This window comes from Saccoglossus kowalevskii, chromosome 7 (assembly GCF_978046115.1).
Source record: "Saccoglossus kowalevskii chromosome 7, keSacKowa6.1, whole genome shotgun sequence".
NCBI classification, from domain to species: domain Eukaryota; kingdom Metazoa; phylum Hemichordata; class Enteropneusta; family Harrimaniidae; genus Saccoglossus; species Saccoglossus kowalevskii.
The window spans coordinates 239,138-257,271 of record NC_140647.1 but is presented as its reverse complement, the minus strand read 5'-3'; the positions used below and the strand labels follow the sequence as shown (position 1 = coordinate 257,271).

The following is an 18,134-nucleotide window of genomic DNA, read 5'->3' as shown; positions in this document are numbered from 1 at the left end:
CAAGGTTTTAATAGCTATGTTTTTTTTCTCTTTTCTAAAAATATACAAGTAGTACTTTGTTGTAGAATCTTTTTGCAAATCCCAGAGTTTCTAATGGTCACCTGTTAATGGTATCTGTTTGTGTGTGTGTTGGTGGGAGGAGGGTCTTGCATAGTACATTACACCTAAAAACAATTAAGGTAGCGAGACTATTATTTGCATACTTGTTTTCATCTTCTAATTGGGACCAAACAACTACAAATAGACCCAGGAAAGTATATATTTTTGGAATCGCCAGACTTCAAGCTTTTCAAAGGTGTGTTTGCCATGCCCGTATCTGCATTCTACGGTGCGTTACTTAATGAAAAGTGAAAAATTACTTTTTTTGTAAAAAAAATAATTACGCATTTATGCTGGTGATAAGAAGCTTTATTTTCACTTTTCTTAGTTGTTCAATAGTCTGGTAAATTGAATGTGTCCGGGCAGTTTTATTCAAGCAACGCGTTTTGAAAAGTAGTGTCCTGAATTTTAATTTCTGTTTTAGTCGCATTGACCCCAACTCAAACCACAACACATTGGTAAATAATCCATGAAATAGTTTGTCTGGACACATTCAAGTTCCTCTCATTGTTACCTTAAAGCTGTGAAAATTTGGTGTTAATCCGACGACAATAAATATACGTTATTTTTTGTTAAAGACCTTGTATTTTGAAAAACATAAACTCCTAGAAAACGTCGATGAAGTCACAGCAAAGATTTTCAAGCTTGTTTATCTACACAAACGATTTGTTTTCCGATCAAGGTCTGTTTTAACATATGTAGGGGCATCCAAATGTGTAAGGCTATTGGAAACCAAAAAAATAAAGGAATGGGATAGCTATAGTTCGATAAAATCGGCAAATGAAAACACTAAAATCAATGATTTTTTTCAGTGGCTGTGTGACCTTTGTCTGACACATTCATATGCAAATGACTAATCTGTGAAATAAACAGGGGCGAAGACAAACCACTCAAATGTTTGGAAACACTCATTGTGTGTCAGATAGCTACTAATAACACATCCTAACATTGCTTTGTCTAGAGTTAATCTTTGAAACTTATAGGCACACAAATTAAACCTGTGTTGTTGATTTTAGAAAACACTACTGAAGCTGCCTTGCTTCCCTTCAGAAAATCTACATTTTAACCAACTTACATGGCATTCTAGGTTACGTTGACTTTGTCAGATGAAAGTTTATAGTGAATTTCATCAATTAATAAATAAATGTGGAAATCGTAATTTTCAACACAAATAATAGTCTCGCTACCTTAAAGCAAGTATTGTGATTAAAAAAAAATGAACAAAATACTGAATATTTGCACATGTAATGACATTTCATCTAGGGTAGATCATTACTTTCCTATGTCATATCCCACTTACCATAATCCCTCCATTAATTGGACCTACTTCAGCAACACTGGCCCTGACCACCACTATACAGCTACACTAACCCCAAACCACTGCTATACAGCTACACTAACTCCATCCACTGCTATACAGCTACACTAACCCCCAACCTCTGCTATACAGCTACACTAACCCCAACCACTGCTATACAGCTACACTAACTCCATCCACTACTATACAGCTACACTGACTCCATCCACTGCTATACAGCTACACTGACTCCATCCACTGCTATACAGCTACACTAACACCAACGACTGCTATACAGCTACACTGACTCCATCCACTGCTATACAGCTACACTGACTCCATCCACTGCTATACAGCTACACTAACACCAACGACTGCTATACAGCTACACTAACCCCAACCACTGCTATACAGCTACACTAACCCCAAACCACTGCTATACAGCTACACTGACTCCATCCACTGCTATACAGCTACACTGACTCCATCCACTGCTATACAGCTACACTAACACCAACGACTGCTATACAGCTACACTGACTCCATCCACTGTTATACAGCTACACTGACTCCATCCACTGTTATACAGCTACACTGACTCCATCCACTGTTATACAGCTACACTAACCCCAAACCACTGCTATACAGCTACACTGACTCCATCCACTGCTATACAGCTACACTGACTCCATCCACTGCTATACAGCTACACTGACTCCATCCACTGCTATACAGCTACACTGACTCCATCCACTGCTATACAGCTACACTGACTCCATCCACTGCTATACAGCTACACTGACTCCAGCCACTGCTATACAGCTACACTAACCCCAAACCACTGCTATACAGCTACACTGACTCCATCCACTGCTATACAGCTACACTGACTCCATCCACTGCTATACAGCTACACTAACTCCAGCCACTGCTATACAGCTACACTAACCCCAAACCACTGCTATACAGCTACACTGACTCCATCCACTGCTATACAGCTACACTGACTCCATCCACTGCTATACAGCTACACTAACTCTATCCACTGCTATACAGCTACACTGACTCCATCCACTGCTATACAGCTACACTGACTCCATCCACTGCTATACAGCTACACTAACCCCAAACCACTGCTATACAGCTACACTGACTCCATCCACTGCTATACAGCTACACTGACTCCATCCACTGCTATACAGCTACACTAACCCCAACCACTGCTATACAGCTACACTGACTCCATCCACTGCTATACAGGTACACTGACTCCATCCACTGCTATACAGCTACACTAACCCCAAACCACTGCTATACAGCTACACTGACTCCATCCACTGCTATACAGCTACACTGACTCCATCCACTGCTATACAGCTACACTAACTCCAGCCACTGCTATACAGCTACACTAACCCCAAACCACTGCTATACAACTACACTGACTCCATCCACTGCTATACAGCTACACTGACTCCATCCACTGCTATACAGCTACACTGACTCCATCCACTGCTATACAGCTACACTGACTCCATCCACTGCTATACAGCTACACTAACCCCAACCACTGCTATACAGCTACACTGACTCCATCCACTGTTATACAGCTACACTGACTCCATCCACTGCTATACAGCTACACTAACCCCAAACCACTGCTATACAGCTACACTGACTCCATCCACTGCTATACAGCTACACTGACTCCATCCACTGCTATACAGCTACACTGACTCCATTCACTGCTATACAGCTACACTGACTCCATCCACTGCTATACAGCTACACTGACTCCATCCACTGCTATACAGCTACACTGACTCCATCCACTACTATACAGCTACACTTACTCCATCCACTACTATACAGCTACACTAACCCCCAACCACTGCTATACAGCTACACTTACTCCATCCACTGCTATACAGCTACACTGACTACATCCACTGCTATACAGCTACACTGACTCCATCCACTGCTATACAGCTACACTGTCTCCATCCACTACTATACAGCTACACTGACTCCATCCACTGCTATACAGCTACACTGACTCCATCCACTGCTATACAGCTACACTGACTCCATCCACTGTTATACAGCTACACTGACTTCATCCACTGCTATACAGCTACACTGACTCCATCCACTGCTATACAGCTACACTGACTCCAACCACTGCCATACAGCTACACTGACTCCATCCACTGCCATACAGCTTCACTGACTACATCCACTGCTATACTGCTACACTGACTTCAGCCACTCCATGGCGTTTTATCCTAAAGCTTATCGTTCACAAATGTTGTGCTGACGTTCGTCTTGCGTACATTTGTTATCTGTGCATGTACAGATCTTACAAGATTGCTCATAAGTATAAAGTTAAATGTCACGACACTACAACTACTGCTACACTGATTCCGGCCATCACTATACAGTTACACTGACTCTAGCCACCACAATACAGCTACACTAACTCCAGCCACTGCTATACAGCTACACTGGCTCCGGCCATCACTATACAGTTACACTGACTCTAGCCACCACAATACAGCTACACTAACTCCAGCCACTGCTATACAGCTACACTGACTCCAGCCACTGCTATACAGTTACACTGACTCTAGCCTCCACAATACAGCTACACTAACTCCAGCCACTGCTATACAGCTACACTGGCTCCGGCCATCACTATACAGTTACACTGACTCTAGCCACCACAATACAGCTACACTAACTCCAGCCACTGCTATACAGCTACACTGGCTCCGGCCATCACTATACAGTTACACTGACTCTAGCCACCACAATACAGCTACACTAACTCCAGCCACTGCTATACAGCTACACTGACTCCAGCCACTGCTATACAGTTACACTGACTCTAGCCTCCACAATACAGCTACACTAACTCCAGCCACTGCTATACAGCTACACTGACTCCAGCCACTGCTATACAGTTACACTGACTCTAGCCACCACAATACAGCTACACTAACTCCAGCCACTGCTATACAGCTACACTGGCTCCGGCCATCACTATACAGCTACACCGACTCTAGCCACCACAATACAGCTACACTAACTCCAGCCACTGCTATACAGTTACACTGACTCTAGCCTCCACAATACAGCTACACTAACTCCAGCCACCACAATACAGCTACACTGACTCTAGCCACCACAATACAGCTACACTAACTCCAGCCACTGCTATACACCTACACTCACTAAAACCACCACAATACAGCTACTAGTACACTGACTCCTGCCACTGCTATACAGCTACACCGACTCTAGCCACCACAATACAGCTACACTAACTCCAGCCACTGCTATACAGCTACACTGACACTAGCCACCACAATACAGCTACACTAACTCCAGCCACTGCTATACAGTTACACTGACTCTAGCCACCACAATACAGCTACACTAACTCCAGCCACTGCTATACACCTACACTCACTAAAACCACCACTATACAGCTACTAGTATACTGACTCCTGCCACTGCTATACAGCTACACTAACTCCAGCCACTGCTATACAGCTACACTGACTCTAGCCACCACAATACAGCTACACTAACTCCAGCCACTGCTATACAGCTGCACTGACTCCAGCCACTGCTATACAGCTACACTGACTCTAGCCACCACAATACAGCTACACTAACTCCAGCCACTGCTATACAGCTACACTGACTCTAGCCACCACAATACAGCTACACTAACTCCAGCCACTGCTATACAGCTACACTGACTCCTGCCACTGCTATACAGCTACTAGTACACTGACTCCAGCCACTGCTATACACCTACACTCACTAAAACCACCACTATACAGCTACTAGTACACTAACTCCATCCACTGCTATACAGCTACACTGACTCCATCCACTACTATACAGCTACACTGACTCCATCAATCACTATATAGCTACACTGAATTTCATAGAATAAACAGTTTTATTATCGTCATACAAACTAAAATCTTTCTGTGAGAAAGTCACTGTAGTGTTATAATGGTCACACATATTGAGTATATTAATTCATGATCAGATCATGTCTTTGAAATGGCTAAATTATTAGAAGCAAAAAAAAATTGGGATAGATGAATTATTGCAGTATGCTTCTGTCAGTGTTAACATGATTATACATGTCAATAATGGTGATTGAATTGTAGAAATGTTGTTTTATCGAAAATCAGGTTGTTCAACTAATAGAAGGGTTTGGCTTAAACAAATTGTTGCTTAGATGTTGAAAGAATGGTAAGTTAAGCATCTTTTCTTTTTTTTCTAAATTGTGACTGTAACTCACCCCTTTTGAGTGGCCCCTTTTGAAATGACACATGCAATGACCAAATAATGTTTTTAATTTTTAATATTTATATTAATTATTTTTAATTTTTTTAGTTGTGACTGGTTGTACAAATGGTATTGGTAAGGAGTATGCAAGACAACTAGCAGAGCATGGTGTGAATATTGCTTTATTGAGTCGCTCTAAAGAAAAGTTACTGAAAGTAGCTAAAGAAATAGGTGAGTTAAATGGAAAAGTGTCAATCTCAGAGATGCACCATACAATTATGGGACATCATATTCTGTGTTGCATACACAAACCATAAGGTAGTTGCTATAGTGACCAACAATGCAGATAATCAAATTTCCATCATCTTTACAATGTGCTTTTATAAAAAAAAATATTTTTAGGAACAAAAAGATCAGTTAATCATGAAAATGATGATTTTTGAGCCATTTGGTTGCTATGGCTCCTCATAACCCAAACTTGTTGCCTAGTAACATTTGGAGAGACAGTCCCCGTTATTTGATTATAAAGTAGTACAAGGAACATCTGCAAACAGGTGAATGAATATGTACTCTTTGTGGATACAACTCATCATAAAGTGATTTCCTATAATCAAGTTTTGCACTGACAACTAAAAACTTTCACTGACTCATGTTCAGAATCTCAGAGTACACAAGTGCAACAAAATTATTTGTCATACATGTATACTTGTTCAAGAAACTGCATTCATAAATGAGTAAACCTTGATGTACATGACTTCTTTGTTAATTCAGGTCTTAGTATATTACCAGAACCTGGGTTTGTTTCAACTTCACTACTGGACATCAGAATCATTCTCATGTTGTCAAATACAATTTGTTATTAACGGAGTAAGGTTTATTAGTTAAACTGTATTCACTGTACATAGAACATCTGTTAATTTAAACAATTGTAAAGGCTATGTTTTCAGAGCAAGTACATGTAATAATTAAGAAAGCCAGTAGTGATAAAGGTTGGTCTGCTCATAACCTTCAATGGAGAAGTAACAATAATTGTTTGAAGTCTTTTTAGTGCAGTGATATTATTGCATTTCAATCATTATTAATGGGTATAAAATACTGTAAATCATTTAATTTTCACTGCTAGAAATGTTCAGGATTTTATGGAATTTGTGTACAACATTTCAATAAAGTCTCTGATACTTCATGTTGTAGGAACCCAGAAAAAATTGCCCTGCGAAATTAAGGCACCACTATAAAAGGTTCACAGCACCACTGTAATAAAAAAGATAGTTTAAAATGAGTAGAATATAGCTATAGCACATGTGGGTTCATAAGACATATAAACGAATCTGAGTGGTTCTAGAGATTAGTATTACAAGATTTTACTCTTCGTGATTCAATATCAGTCCTACTTATAAAGCTGTGTTGATCAGGCAAACTACCGGATTTTGTCGTAAATTCGCCCATCCAAAAAATTGGCTAGTGGGCGCTTATTTTGGGTTCAAAATTTCATAAAATGATCAGCAAGTATTTTTGGGGACTTCTATTTTCATTGACAAAATTCAACTACGCCGACTACAGCATCGACAGTTGGGCCACCTGAGACGACACAAACTATTGCAGAAGCTAACCTAAAATTTGATACAAGTTTTGTTTTGCTGAATTAAAAAGTAGACCGCCTAAAATTTCATTACACCCAGTGTCAGTTTTCTCCAAAAAAATCAAATTAACAGACATGGTACGTCAAATAATTTTTTTCTCACTGGTAACGAAAGTATATTGTAAACACAATTGCATTGCGTAGCAGCAAATAGTCACGGTTGCGCAAACCGGTCAAGCTGCATTTCCCAATTGTTGATTATTACCCAGTAGTGATTATAATAACATACAAAAAACAGTATGATATTTTGGCTTGGATTTTGATGGGTTGTTTTCAAATGCTAAACTGAGCATTAGAAGAATAATTTAACATTTTACAGTGATAACAGCTCATTGTCGAAACAAAGCTTGAAATAAAAAATAGACTATTTTAGGCATCAGGAAAGATTGAAATGTCTGAAAAATGACGTCAAAATATTTAAAGAACAACTTTAAAAATCGCCCTGAGTGATTTTTCTTGGTCCCATTTAATTTTTTTTAAAAACTCAACCAGCCCAGGGAGAATTTACGGCAGAATCCGGTAATAGACAATAGCCCTATAGGCATCGCTATGCAATCACAGTAGCTTTGTATTCGATCGGGACAACTAGTAATAATAGCGACCTTGCATTGGAACACCACTGTTTTGGAGACATTCAAGACAATCACTCTAAAATACCTTGTTCAATTATGACAATAGGTATTTATTGATCCAACGGTATCATTTGATCACTATATTGGGTGGTGTTACATGAAAAAAAAGAATAACTTCATTCACAACACCGGGACATACGCCCTCCATTTTGAAAGTAGTGTGAAAAATACAACATCGATACAACACAGAATAGTCATTTAAACGGTAAGATAGAAGTTTATGTCGATCGATTCTAGTCTTTTTATTGCGAAGATAATAAAACGTCAAATTTCGACCTCTACAATTAATCGTGTAAAATAATTTAATAACATGCGAGTCTCTTTACAAACTAGCGTTTATATTTTTATTTTCTGGCTATTCACCTGAATATAAAAATGGTGATCAACATTACAATTCACATCACTAAGCACATCCATCAATGTACATGCCCAACACATTCAATGTTAATCAAAATAAAGAACCTACCTTTGTACACTTACGACGACTTTGAAGCTCCTGCAATCCAACCACTGAGTGCTGAAAAAAACCTAGTAGATGCAATGAAACAACACTCTGCTAAATGCAGATTAAACTAGCATGGTAATACAGCATGACTTCCAGATTCGTATTTAGCTTGGATTCAATTGACTATTCAGGCAACATTTGAAAACGAGGTTCAATTCATACAGTACCCAAATATCATGATTTAACTCTGGGAATCGTAAACTACATTTTATTACCTATAATGCACAAATTATTCAATCATAAATAACAATCTCATAGAGAATAATACAAATATTTTTCTTACAATTTCTTGTTGGTAGAAAATCCAAGGTTAGAAAGCTTGTCTTCATTATACTTTGCAAGTACTTCTATAACACACATTCACAGGTTTCTCTGCTTTACAACTTCGACATTTTTGTTGTTAGAAAATGTTCAAAAAATCCAGGATTTCATTACTTAAAAACTGCACATATAAAGGCTACATTACTCATGTTTTTTGAAATAAAAAGTTTTCATTATTTTAAACAGTACAATTTTAAAATTTATGATTATAAGGCAATTCATACATACAATTTGTGAATATTTGGTTTCTTAGTGACAGCTCTGTATTTTTGATATATAGTGCAAAATGAGTTTCTGTTTCATTTAGGTAGGTTCAAATACATTAGGTAAAACTTGTGAATCAGAAATCAGCAATTCATAAATCTGAATTTAACAGAATCAATTATTCTGAGCATGCTCAGTTGCTCTGTCAGTGTAATAGAGAGAGGTAATTTTGGATGAAAATCTTGAAAAAGACCCACTTAGGATTTTCAGATCTGGAAAAAAAGTTACCTGCATATGTAACACAGACTTGTTCATCAACCTGCCAAGTTACATTGACATCTGCTGCAAAGTCCCTGAGAAAATGTGAGAGATAACTTACAGCAACTTGAAAATGAGAAAGAAAGTACATGTAATTCTAGTACTCCTTTCCTTTCTTTTCAGGCTTTATAGGGACTAAAAATAGCTATATATGGATATATAGTTGTGATTTTATTTGGGAATTCTGATGAATATTATTTGTTGATGAAATAGTAATTCAACATGGAAAATTTATGGAAACAATTTTTCAGACATTATTTCTCTCAAAATATATGTTGTCCTAGGTAATTTTCAGACAATTTAATATATATGTTCTTGAACATTTGTTAGCTTATTGTTTTAAGGTAGAGATGCAGTTTATTTGTGAATTTCAATCAAAAATAGTTTTTTTCGTTTTTTATATAGATTTTTATCTAAAGAACATTCTGTGAAAATTTGACCAATGAATTCTTATTGGAACACCGTTAAAATTGCTGCTTATTTTCTGGTTAAAAATAAAAAACACACACACGTGACAATGTTTATGTCCAATTGCCTAATTTGCATGAGTAACCAAATAACAGGACCTTTGATTGACAATATGCAAATCGAGATTGTACGGGTCAATTCACGCGCATGTGCAATTATTCTCAAATCAGTTCTCGCTCGCTAGCAAACCATCGTCCGCCTGCACGGTGTTGCTCCGTTCGAACATTTCTCCTTCCATAGTGGAGTGCTTCGCCGGAACATTCACCTTGAAAATTCAAGATGTAGCAAACCAAACATTATATTTCCTCAGTGTTTTTTCCTAATTTTTATTATTACATTATGCGTGGTGTGAAAAGAAAGAGAGGTAGAAAGAAGATTCAGATGATTTCTATGTCGGAAGAGGCAAAAGCTACACTGAAGGCAGCTCACCGAACGAAAAACAAAATTGATGTGAGCGTCCAAACATGACTTTCCTTGAAGGCATGAATCCGAGTTTCTCATTGACTGAGAGATGATATTTTTAAATAATTGTTCTCAAAAAATAAACTGAGCATGTGAAGAATAATTTAACATTGTTTACAGTGATAACTGCTCATTGTCGAAACGAAGCTTTACCCATTCACGCTAGTCACAATAAACATCATACTCTTGAATAGGCGTCAATGACTGGACTACGGTAAAACTTAGACTCTATTTTAGGCATCAGGAATTATTGAAATATCCGAAAATGACGCCAAAATACACCTTAAAAGTCCCATTTTATTTTTTTTCTAAATCCCATCCCGAATTTACGGCAGAATCTGGTCCCTCAAATAAGGGACACGTGAGCTTTGATTCTAACCGGATATATTGCACTGGGTCGGGGAGATACAAACTTTTGTGTATCTTTTGTCCAATGGATACCTCTACTACGATCATTCGCAAGTTTTGCTAGGTGGTGCGAGATAGCTTTGTTTGCAACCGGACGAACTCAGTTTAATTCAATGAAGCAAACAACTGACAATGCTAAAATAAATTGCAGAGGTACGCTAAAATTAATTGAAAACAACCAAATAATTTCAATGAAAAATAAATCACAGAGAGAGGTAACTTGATACATTACGGTAACAACTCTTTTGACGCGCTCACCGCTTCTCCGCGTCTGATGTTTTGCTTTCCTTGTCATAATACTTACTGATTGATGATTTTGTTTTGATTTTTGAGTTTTTTAGCCTGCAACACGGCCACGACCTTTGCTTTTTCCGTGAAAAATGGGGAAGTTTACGTAAATTTGACGGACATTTCATTTTTTTTAAACTAACGAAGCACACTGTTTAGCACTCCTATTTTTTTCATTTGCCGATTTCTATTCTGAAAAATTCGACCGCTCGAAAATGCACCTTAATTTTGCACTCTTAAAACATGTCAGATTTCCAACACTAATTAATTAAAAACGGTCGAAATTTTAAAACTTTTACGTCAGGAGCTGGAGCTCTCTTCTTGCAGGCGACCGTCGCCGGTAGTACAACAGCATGTTTTGTACGTACATCCGTGAGCTGATTGTCTGCGTCTGTCTTAGAAAATCCCTGAATAAGGCGTTGCCAAAATCGGAAAAATAAAAAAAAAATGCCTCCTTAAAAAACGAACATAATTCAAATATTTCTTTTAACAAATATGTTGCAGTGGGAAAAATGGGATTGGAAACGATGAACACAACTTCTGTGCCTCGCGTTTCGATTCTAGGATTACGCGATTATTCATTATTGTGCGTTCGCTTCCTGGAGTTGGTTCTCAATACTACATAAAAATCATCAAGGATAAATAATTTAATATCCCACTTTGTACTCTTCACGGTAAACCATAGGCTCTGAAATACTCGTAGATTTTTTATTGAAAATACATCGAAGAGAAGCCATGACGTTTTGATCGTGATAAAAGGTCACCTTCCTAGGACCGCCCCCTGTTTAATAATTCATGAGATGACGTCATATTTACTGGGCATTGCCACGTGTTTTTACCGACCCCATCAAAACACTGGTATGAATGACGTGTTTCTGATTTATATATTCAAGAGCAGTTGTTCTGGTCTAACGATTTTACATAAAATGTCTATGTCTATACGTCAACTTTCAATTTCAATAGTCTAGATAGTATGACAAAGCAGTAATGCCCGGTTTAACGCGCAAATATGCAAATTAGCCTTTTTCTCGTCTTCTATTTTTGGTGAATTCTTGGGTTTTAAATTAAAATAGCTGATAGACGCTTTGGCCATTTGCCTCGAAATTGTCACACATTATTGACAAGGTGTTCCCCCTTCACAATGCGTCCGGACAGTTTATTACGGCGAGTGGAACAAAAATAACAAGTCCGCAATTAACATGGATAAATAAATTATGCAAAAATAGAAAAGAGTGAACTTTGAGGTTATGCTGTGCGACTTTGAAAGTCGTTAGAGAGATTAGTGGACGCATTTGAATTAGTAGTATACCAAGGTATCCAGTGATGTAATTTTACCCACAAATGGACTTGAAGTTTTTAAGCTAATTTTTTTTAAACCACTTTTGTCCAAAAAAGCATATTTTTGACCCAAAATCAAAAACGCATTCTGGATATTTAAAATAAAGACAAGTTTGTATAATAAGCTTTCAGAAAATATACAACATGTTGGATATATAATACCATTTTCATTGTCCAATTACTCAATTAAAAAGCAAGCCAAATAAACTGCATCTCTACCTTAAACTAGAAATATCTAAACATTGTGTTTTAGAATTCTGCACATTCATGTACACGGTCATTATGAAGTAAAAATGTCATTCTTTCACTAACACCATTAGTCAATTTTGTTTGTTGCAGAGTCCAGTTACCATGTCAAAACCAAAATTATCGTTGTCGATTTTACTGGCGGTTATGAAATCTATCAAGATATAAAAACTCAGCTGAAAGACTTAGACATTGGTGTTTTAGTTAATAACGTTGGTATAGGGATGTCTGTATTTGAATTTCTTGAAATTGAGGACTTAACTAAGGTACTTATTATCTACTTATTGCACATTGCATTCATTGTAACTCTCATACTCATGATTTTCATTAGAAGAGCATTTTGGATTGTGGGAAAATCAATGTTTATCAACACGATAGAGAAATGTATTTTCTATTCTATTTTCTACAGAAAGTGACTGATATTGTAAATGTCAATGTTTTGGCAGCTACTAAAATGACCCAACTGGTGTTGCCATGTATGGTTGGCAGGTAAGTGTTAGCTAATCTGAGCACTGCACAAAATTTGTGTAAATCTTGGAATTTTCGAGGCATGTGTTATAGTGAACTCATTGCTAGTGAGGGCGCACATGAAGCAGCATGACAAATATCTAATCCTAATTATTTGGTATTCCATATTACAGAAAAAAAGGCGTTATTATCAACATATCTTCATCTGCGGGAAGAGTTCCGGTACCACTGATGATGGTTTATTCATCCACCAAGGTATTAGCCTTACTGTATCATTTCATAGTGGATATGAATGCAGATTCCTGGGCTACTACTACTATTCCTGGGGCACTACTGTGTCATAATGGGATATGAATGCAGCTAAAAATGGCCAACAAGAAGAAAAGAAGAAGCTGCTGCTGGCGGTCAGGCCTCTGATATGGAGGTGGACCAAGCAGGCAGAATGTGGGTCTTGTATCTCCCCTGCATCCTGTCAGTACCAGGAACTGTCAGATGACCCGCAGGCGTTCCCAGAGGGGACCAACCTGGCTATTAGAGGTTTGATCGGTCACGCCCTTGCCCACTTTCTTATAGTGAAGAGACCCCAGGTGGGTTCGGTGATGTCTGAATCCTCAGGTGCAACCTTGAGTTGTGCCTCGGAATCCGTTCTCCGGAACGACTCTGTGTACGATGCCGTGGGGGTGATGCGGGAAGTCATCGGTCCTAGTGATCCGATTTTCATACCCCCACCCTTGATCCTGAAGCAGTCACTCTCGATAGCCTCATCTGTTACAGGAATCCAGACTGCGGGATTAAAGGCAACATCGCCTGTGCAGCTCCCCTGGTCCGACAGACTGTTGAATGTGGTGGAGGGTGCACAGACAGCGGGCATTGGTATAAACCCCAGGTTCTGGTAACCTTATGGCTAACTCTTTCTGCTAGACCAAACACTATCCAATTGGTGTGGTGTCTGGTACTGGAACCAGCAGAGCCTGGAGCCGGACCTCACGCCCTTGACCTGATCCCTCAGTTCCTTCCCCCGACCCAGGTACCCTGAACCTTTGTTAGACGGGACAGGTAAAGGGGGATGGTCATTATGCCGTGGAGTTTTTCAGCATCTTAGTCAGAAACATTCCACCATGCCATGAGAGCAGAGTTCCAACCCATTAACTTTTTGGAGTTTGTGATATCCTACAGTGTCATCTGGCTCTCTTGGCAGGGGCTACCTCTGTGCAGCGGGATACTGTTTTCGCTGACAAACTGATCAAGTCACTGGGCAGAAGCAGCCAGGAGGCAGGTGCCCCTACTCTTCTGGGGCAGGGAAGGGTAGCGGCCTGCTCTTGAAGGAGCAGGGGGAAGCGAGTTTGCCATTTCCGTCTGTGACGAGGGGGATGGGTAACCATGGCGAGGTGTCTGTCGTCCAAAAATTACAAAATCCATGAATAAGGATGCCATTCACTGATTCTAGGTTAGCTATTTGTGATATATCTGTATGTTTTCAAGAGAATAAAGTTTATTTAGGCAGTCAATGGGTGCATTCTTTCTTTCTTGATACATTGATTTAAAACCTTCCCCACGTTTTCTAATGGAATTACCCAGAATGCTTAGCGCAATCAGCAGCGCTCTACTTGTGCACATGCGCAGTTAATATTTCTCCCACAATGCACTCGTTATAACGAAATTTAAAATGGTGGAACGTTGCGGTCGCACATGTGGATCTTCTTGGCTATCCCCACAAAATTGGTGCCGAGAAACCAGGATTCTGTGAGTCGATTGATTCATCTACCAGTCAACTTCCAGGGAAGATCCACAATTCATCCCAACTTTCAAGTTAATCATCGTTATGCCAAGAGCAACGCAACTAATTCAATGGAGGAACAAAGCAAGGGCACAACTACAACCCGTCCTCACACCGATTGAAGAGCTAATCACGCAGTACCCCGATGCCAATGACAAAAACGCTGCGTGCCGGGAAATACTCGCACGGAAATTAGCTGTCAACAACTGGCTATCATCGCTAGTCAACACGGACCAACAAGTCATTGATCATTACGATGAAGACCACGCCGAATTTACCGAGACTGAGTCATATGAAGTCGAAATACTCGCCCGCTAATCACGCAGTACCCCGATGCCAATGACAAAAACGCTGCGTGCCGGGAAATACTCGCACGGAAATTAGCTGTCAACAACTGGCTATCAGCGCTAGTCAACACGGACCAACAAGTCATTGATCATTACGATGAAGACCACGCCGAATTTACCGAGACTGAGTCATATGAAGTCGAAATACTCGCCCGCTTCGCTCGACTTTCGATGTTTGTCGAAGAATCCCAGACTATTCGATTTCAACAACCAGTCATCCAACAAGCACCGCTCGATCACAAAATGGCCGCCCTACAACCGGATCAACAAACCCACTACAAGTCAGTTCGTCTTCCGTCTTCAACATTTAGAAATACCCACTTTTCACAGCGATCTACTCACTTGGGCTGAATTCGTTGATAATTTCAAAGCCGCTGTCCACAACGACCCTCTTATATTCGATATCCAAAAGTTCACGTACCTCCCAACCACCACTGAATTACAATGCAACAAGTTTATGGGAATTTCATGACGCATTAGAAACAACTGTACGAGCTTTAAAATCCTGATGTTGTTGTCAAAACTACCGCTTAATTTTCAACAACAACTGATACGCTCAAACGGTAACAAGGACTGGACATTAGCCACGCTAAGTAAATGCATGCTTCAAGAAATAAGTGTTCTCAACGTCGGACATGAAAACAATATTCTCAACCCGGACACATACCCCTCATCAGTCGCAGCATTCAACATGGGGACGCAGGCCATTCAAAACAACCGCCATGAAATATTCACGTTTCACGGTTCGACTCAACACAGTCCTTCTAACCCACCAGCGACGACCGCCAACCATAGATCAAATTCACCGCCTCCCACAACAACACTTACAGTAAATCTGCAACTCGATCAGCGAAATCACAATTTATTCCGCGACCCTGCAGCTACTGCAGCCGGCATTCGTCGAATGATTGCCAAACAGTAAGTACACGCGAATCCCGCTTAGACATTGTCAGACGTAATAAACTCTGTTTTAATTGTTTAGGCAAGCATAGTGTAAAACAGTGCCGTTCACGCTTCACCTGTAGGAAATGTAAAGGTGATCATCATTATCCCTACATCCAGACATGTCGATTCAATTCAATCTGTCACCTTTGCTGTTGCTCCACCATCTTGTTGTCTCTTGGTGTCCGAAATAAATCTATCGAATGACTAACTGATTCTCTCATTAAAAGGTATTGTTGTTATCCATCGATATTATTGTCGGTTATATGAAATGCAATTTTAAATTCAGCGTTTACGATTTGTTTGAGATGTTTACAATGTCGAACACAGAACATCACCATCAATAAAAGGCATGATGCAAACAAAAAAAGATTCCAGAATTTTGAAAACCCGGAGCTGCAGAAGAAAGCTCCCTGAAAAAACAACTCAGCATGGCAGCATGTGTACTTCCTGTGACTTTTGTCTTCAGTATCCATCATGCAGTGTGACAAAATAATTATTTTATTAGAAGTCAGTAGATTCTACTTTTTGAAAACTGTAATTTTGAAACATGATAATACATTGTATTTTTTTTTTAGTTTGTCAACTATTACAGAATTTTAATGCATTTTAAAACTCAACTGACTGAAAATACTCGACCTAAATGTTAGAATGTTGAATGTCAGACTAAAATTATAAAAACTCATTTCTCATAAAGTTACTGGTAGGTTGTAATTTACAGTTGATTAAAACAAAAACATTAGATTGAAAGTTTGTTTTTACACCAAAATGTTTTTGGTTTAATTTTTGTATTAAATCCTATTGTATGACGTTGGTACAAAAATATGTTGGCGATCCGCTCCGCTAGGATTGCCCTTATAATCACTTTTGTCGTTTTGTGTGTGTGTGTGTCTGTGTGTGTACATTTCCAGTGTTCCAGTGTTCACGTATTATTTCTTCTGTGATTTTTTTGGCTTGGCCGATTTCGTTCAAACTTGGCAGGTAGGTCACACCTTAACCCTAGTTATAAGGAAAAATCTGGAAAATTTTTTTGGCCCACCGTTGCCATAGCAACAGCCAAAAAACTGATTTTTGGATAGCTTCACGCCAAATGTATCTCCTCCTACAAATTTGGGATAAAATACTTCAAACATAGCTCATTCTACTCAGCTTGAGTGTGGGCACAAAGTTACCATTTGAATTTTTGATATCTGTTTTCATTACCGAGAAATTTGACCCCAAAGTTGGGGTAACTTTTCACCAGCAACGGCTCGGCTGGTTTTGTTCATACTTCACAGGTAGGTCGTGCCGTCACTAATTGGAAAAAAATCCTGGCCCACCACTGCCATTGCAACATCCAAAAACTGATTTTTGAATACTTTCGCCCCAAATGTATTACCTCCTACCAGTTTTGTACACAGTCAGCTGGCATCGGTGTCGCTGGGTGTATATGATAAAGGGAAGTTGTGCAACCAAATTTGCCGAGTTCGCAGTTTTTCGCCAATAAAAAAATAACTAAGGCAACAACTCACGGTTTTTCAGCATTTTTGTAATAAAGACATTATTCTCTATCAATAATCCGCCCAAAACAGGAACATTTCTACTAATTCTTGTGTTTTTTAGACGTTTTTCGAAAAACCTGCTATTAGGCTGTAAAAGTAGAACATTCCGGAGGGGGCGAAAGGGAAGAGCCAAATTTAACGCGTAAAAATAGAACGCGTATTTTGACCTCTATGCGGTCGTTGCCAAAGAGCCCTGCGTCCATCGCCTGGCGATGCTCTTCTGTTTCACCAGTTGCGTTTTTTGACTAAAATTTGGGCAGTACTGTCAGTCACGAAAATTGATGAATAAATTAATACACATAAAATATGAATCACGGGCTAATTCAATGGTCACCGAACACTCCACTACTAAACAATCTGTGGCAAGAAAGTAGCGTACTGTATATTTGACCCAGATTTGACAAGCGTGGTACAGTTTTTTGCGCATGTCCGTAATAACGCGCACAAAGGATTGTGGGACAGAGTCCTTTATTTGCTGGCATTCTTGACTTTTGACTGCAGTTCTTTTTTTATATTTTAGAGT

General features: G+C 39.2%; 1 protein-coding gene across 1 annotated transcript in view; it reads left to right on the top strand.

The window, feature by feature from the left end:
* The window catches only part of LOC102803997 (very-long-chain 3-oxoacyl-CoA reductase-like), a 53,834-nt gene that overhangs the window by 25,335 nt on the left and 10,365 nt on the right, over positions 1–18,134 (top strand). Inside the window, exons 2-5 of the mRNA XM_085500955.1 lie at positions 5,816–5,938; positions 12,630–12,802; positions 12,946–13,025; positions 13,178–13,259. Of these exons, the coding sequence (XP_085357081.1) occupies positions 5,816–5,938; positions 12,630–12,802; positions 12,946–13,025; positions 13,178–13,259 (458 nt within the window). The remainder of the gene's footprint in view (positions 1–5,815; positions 5,939–12,629; positions 12,803–12,945; positions 13,026–13,177; positions 13,260–18,134) is intronic.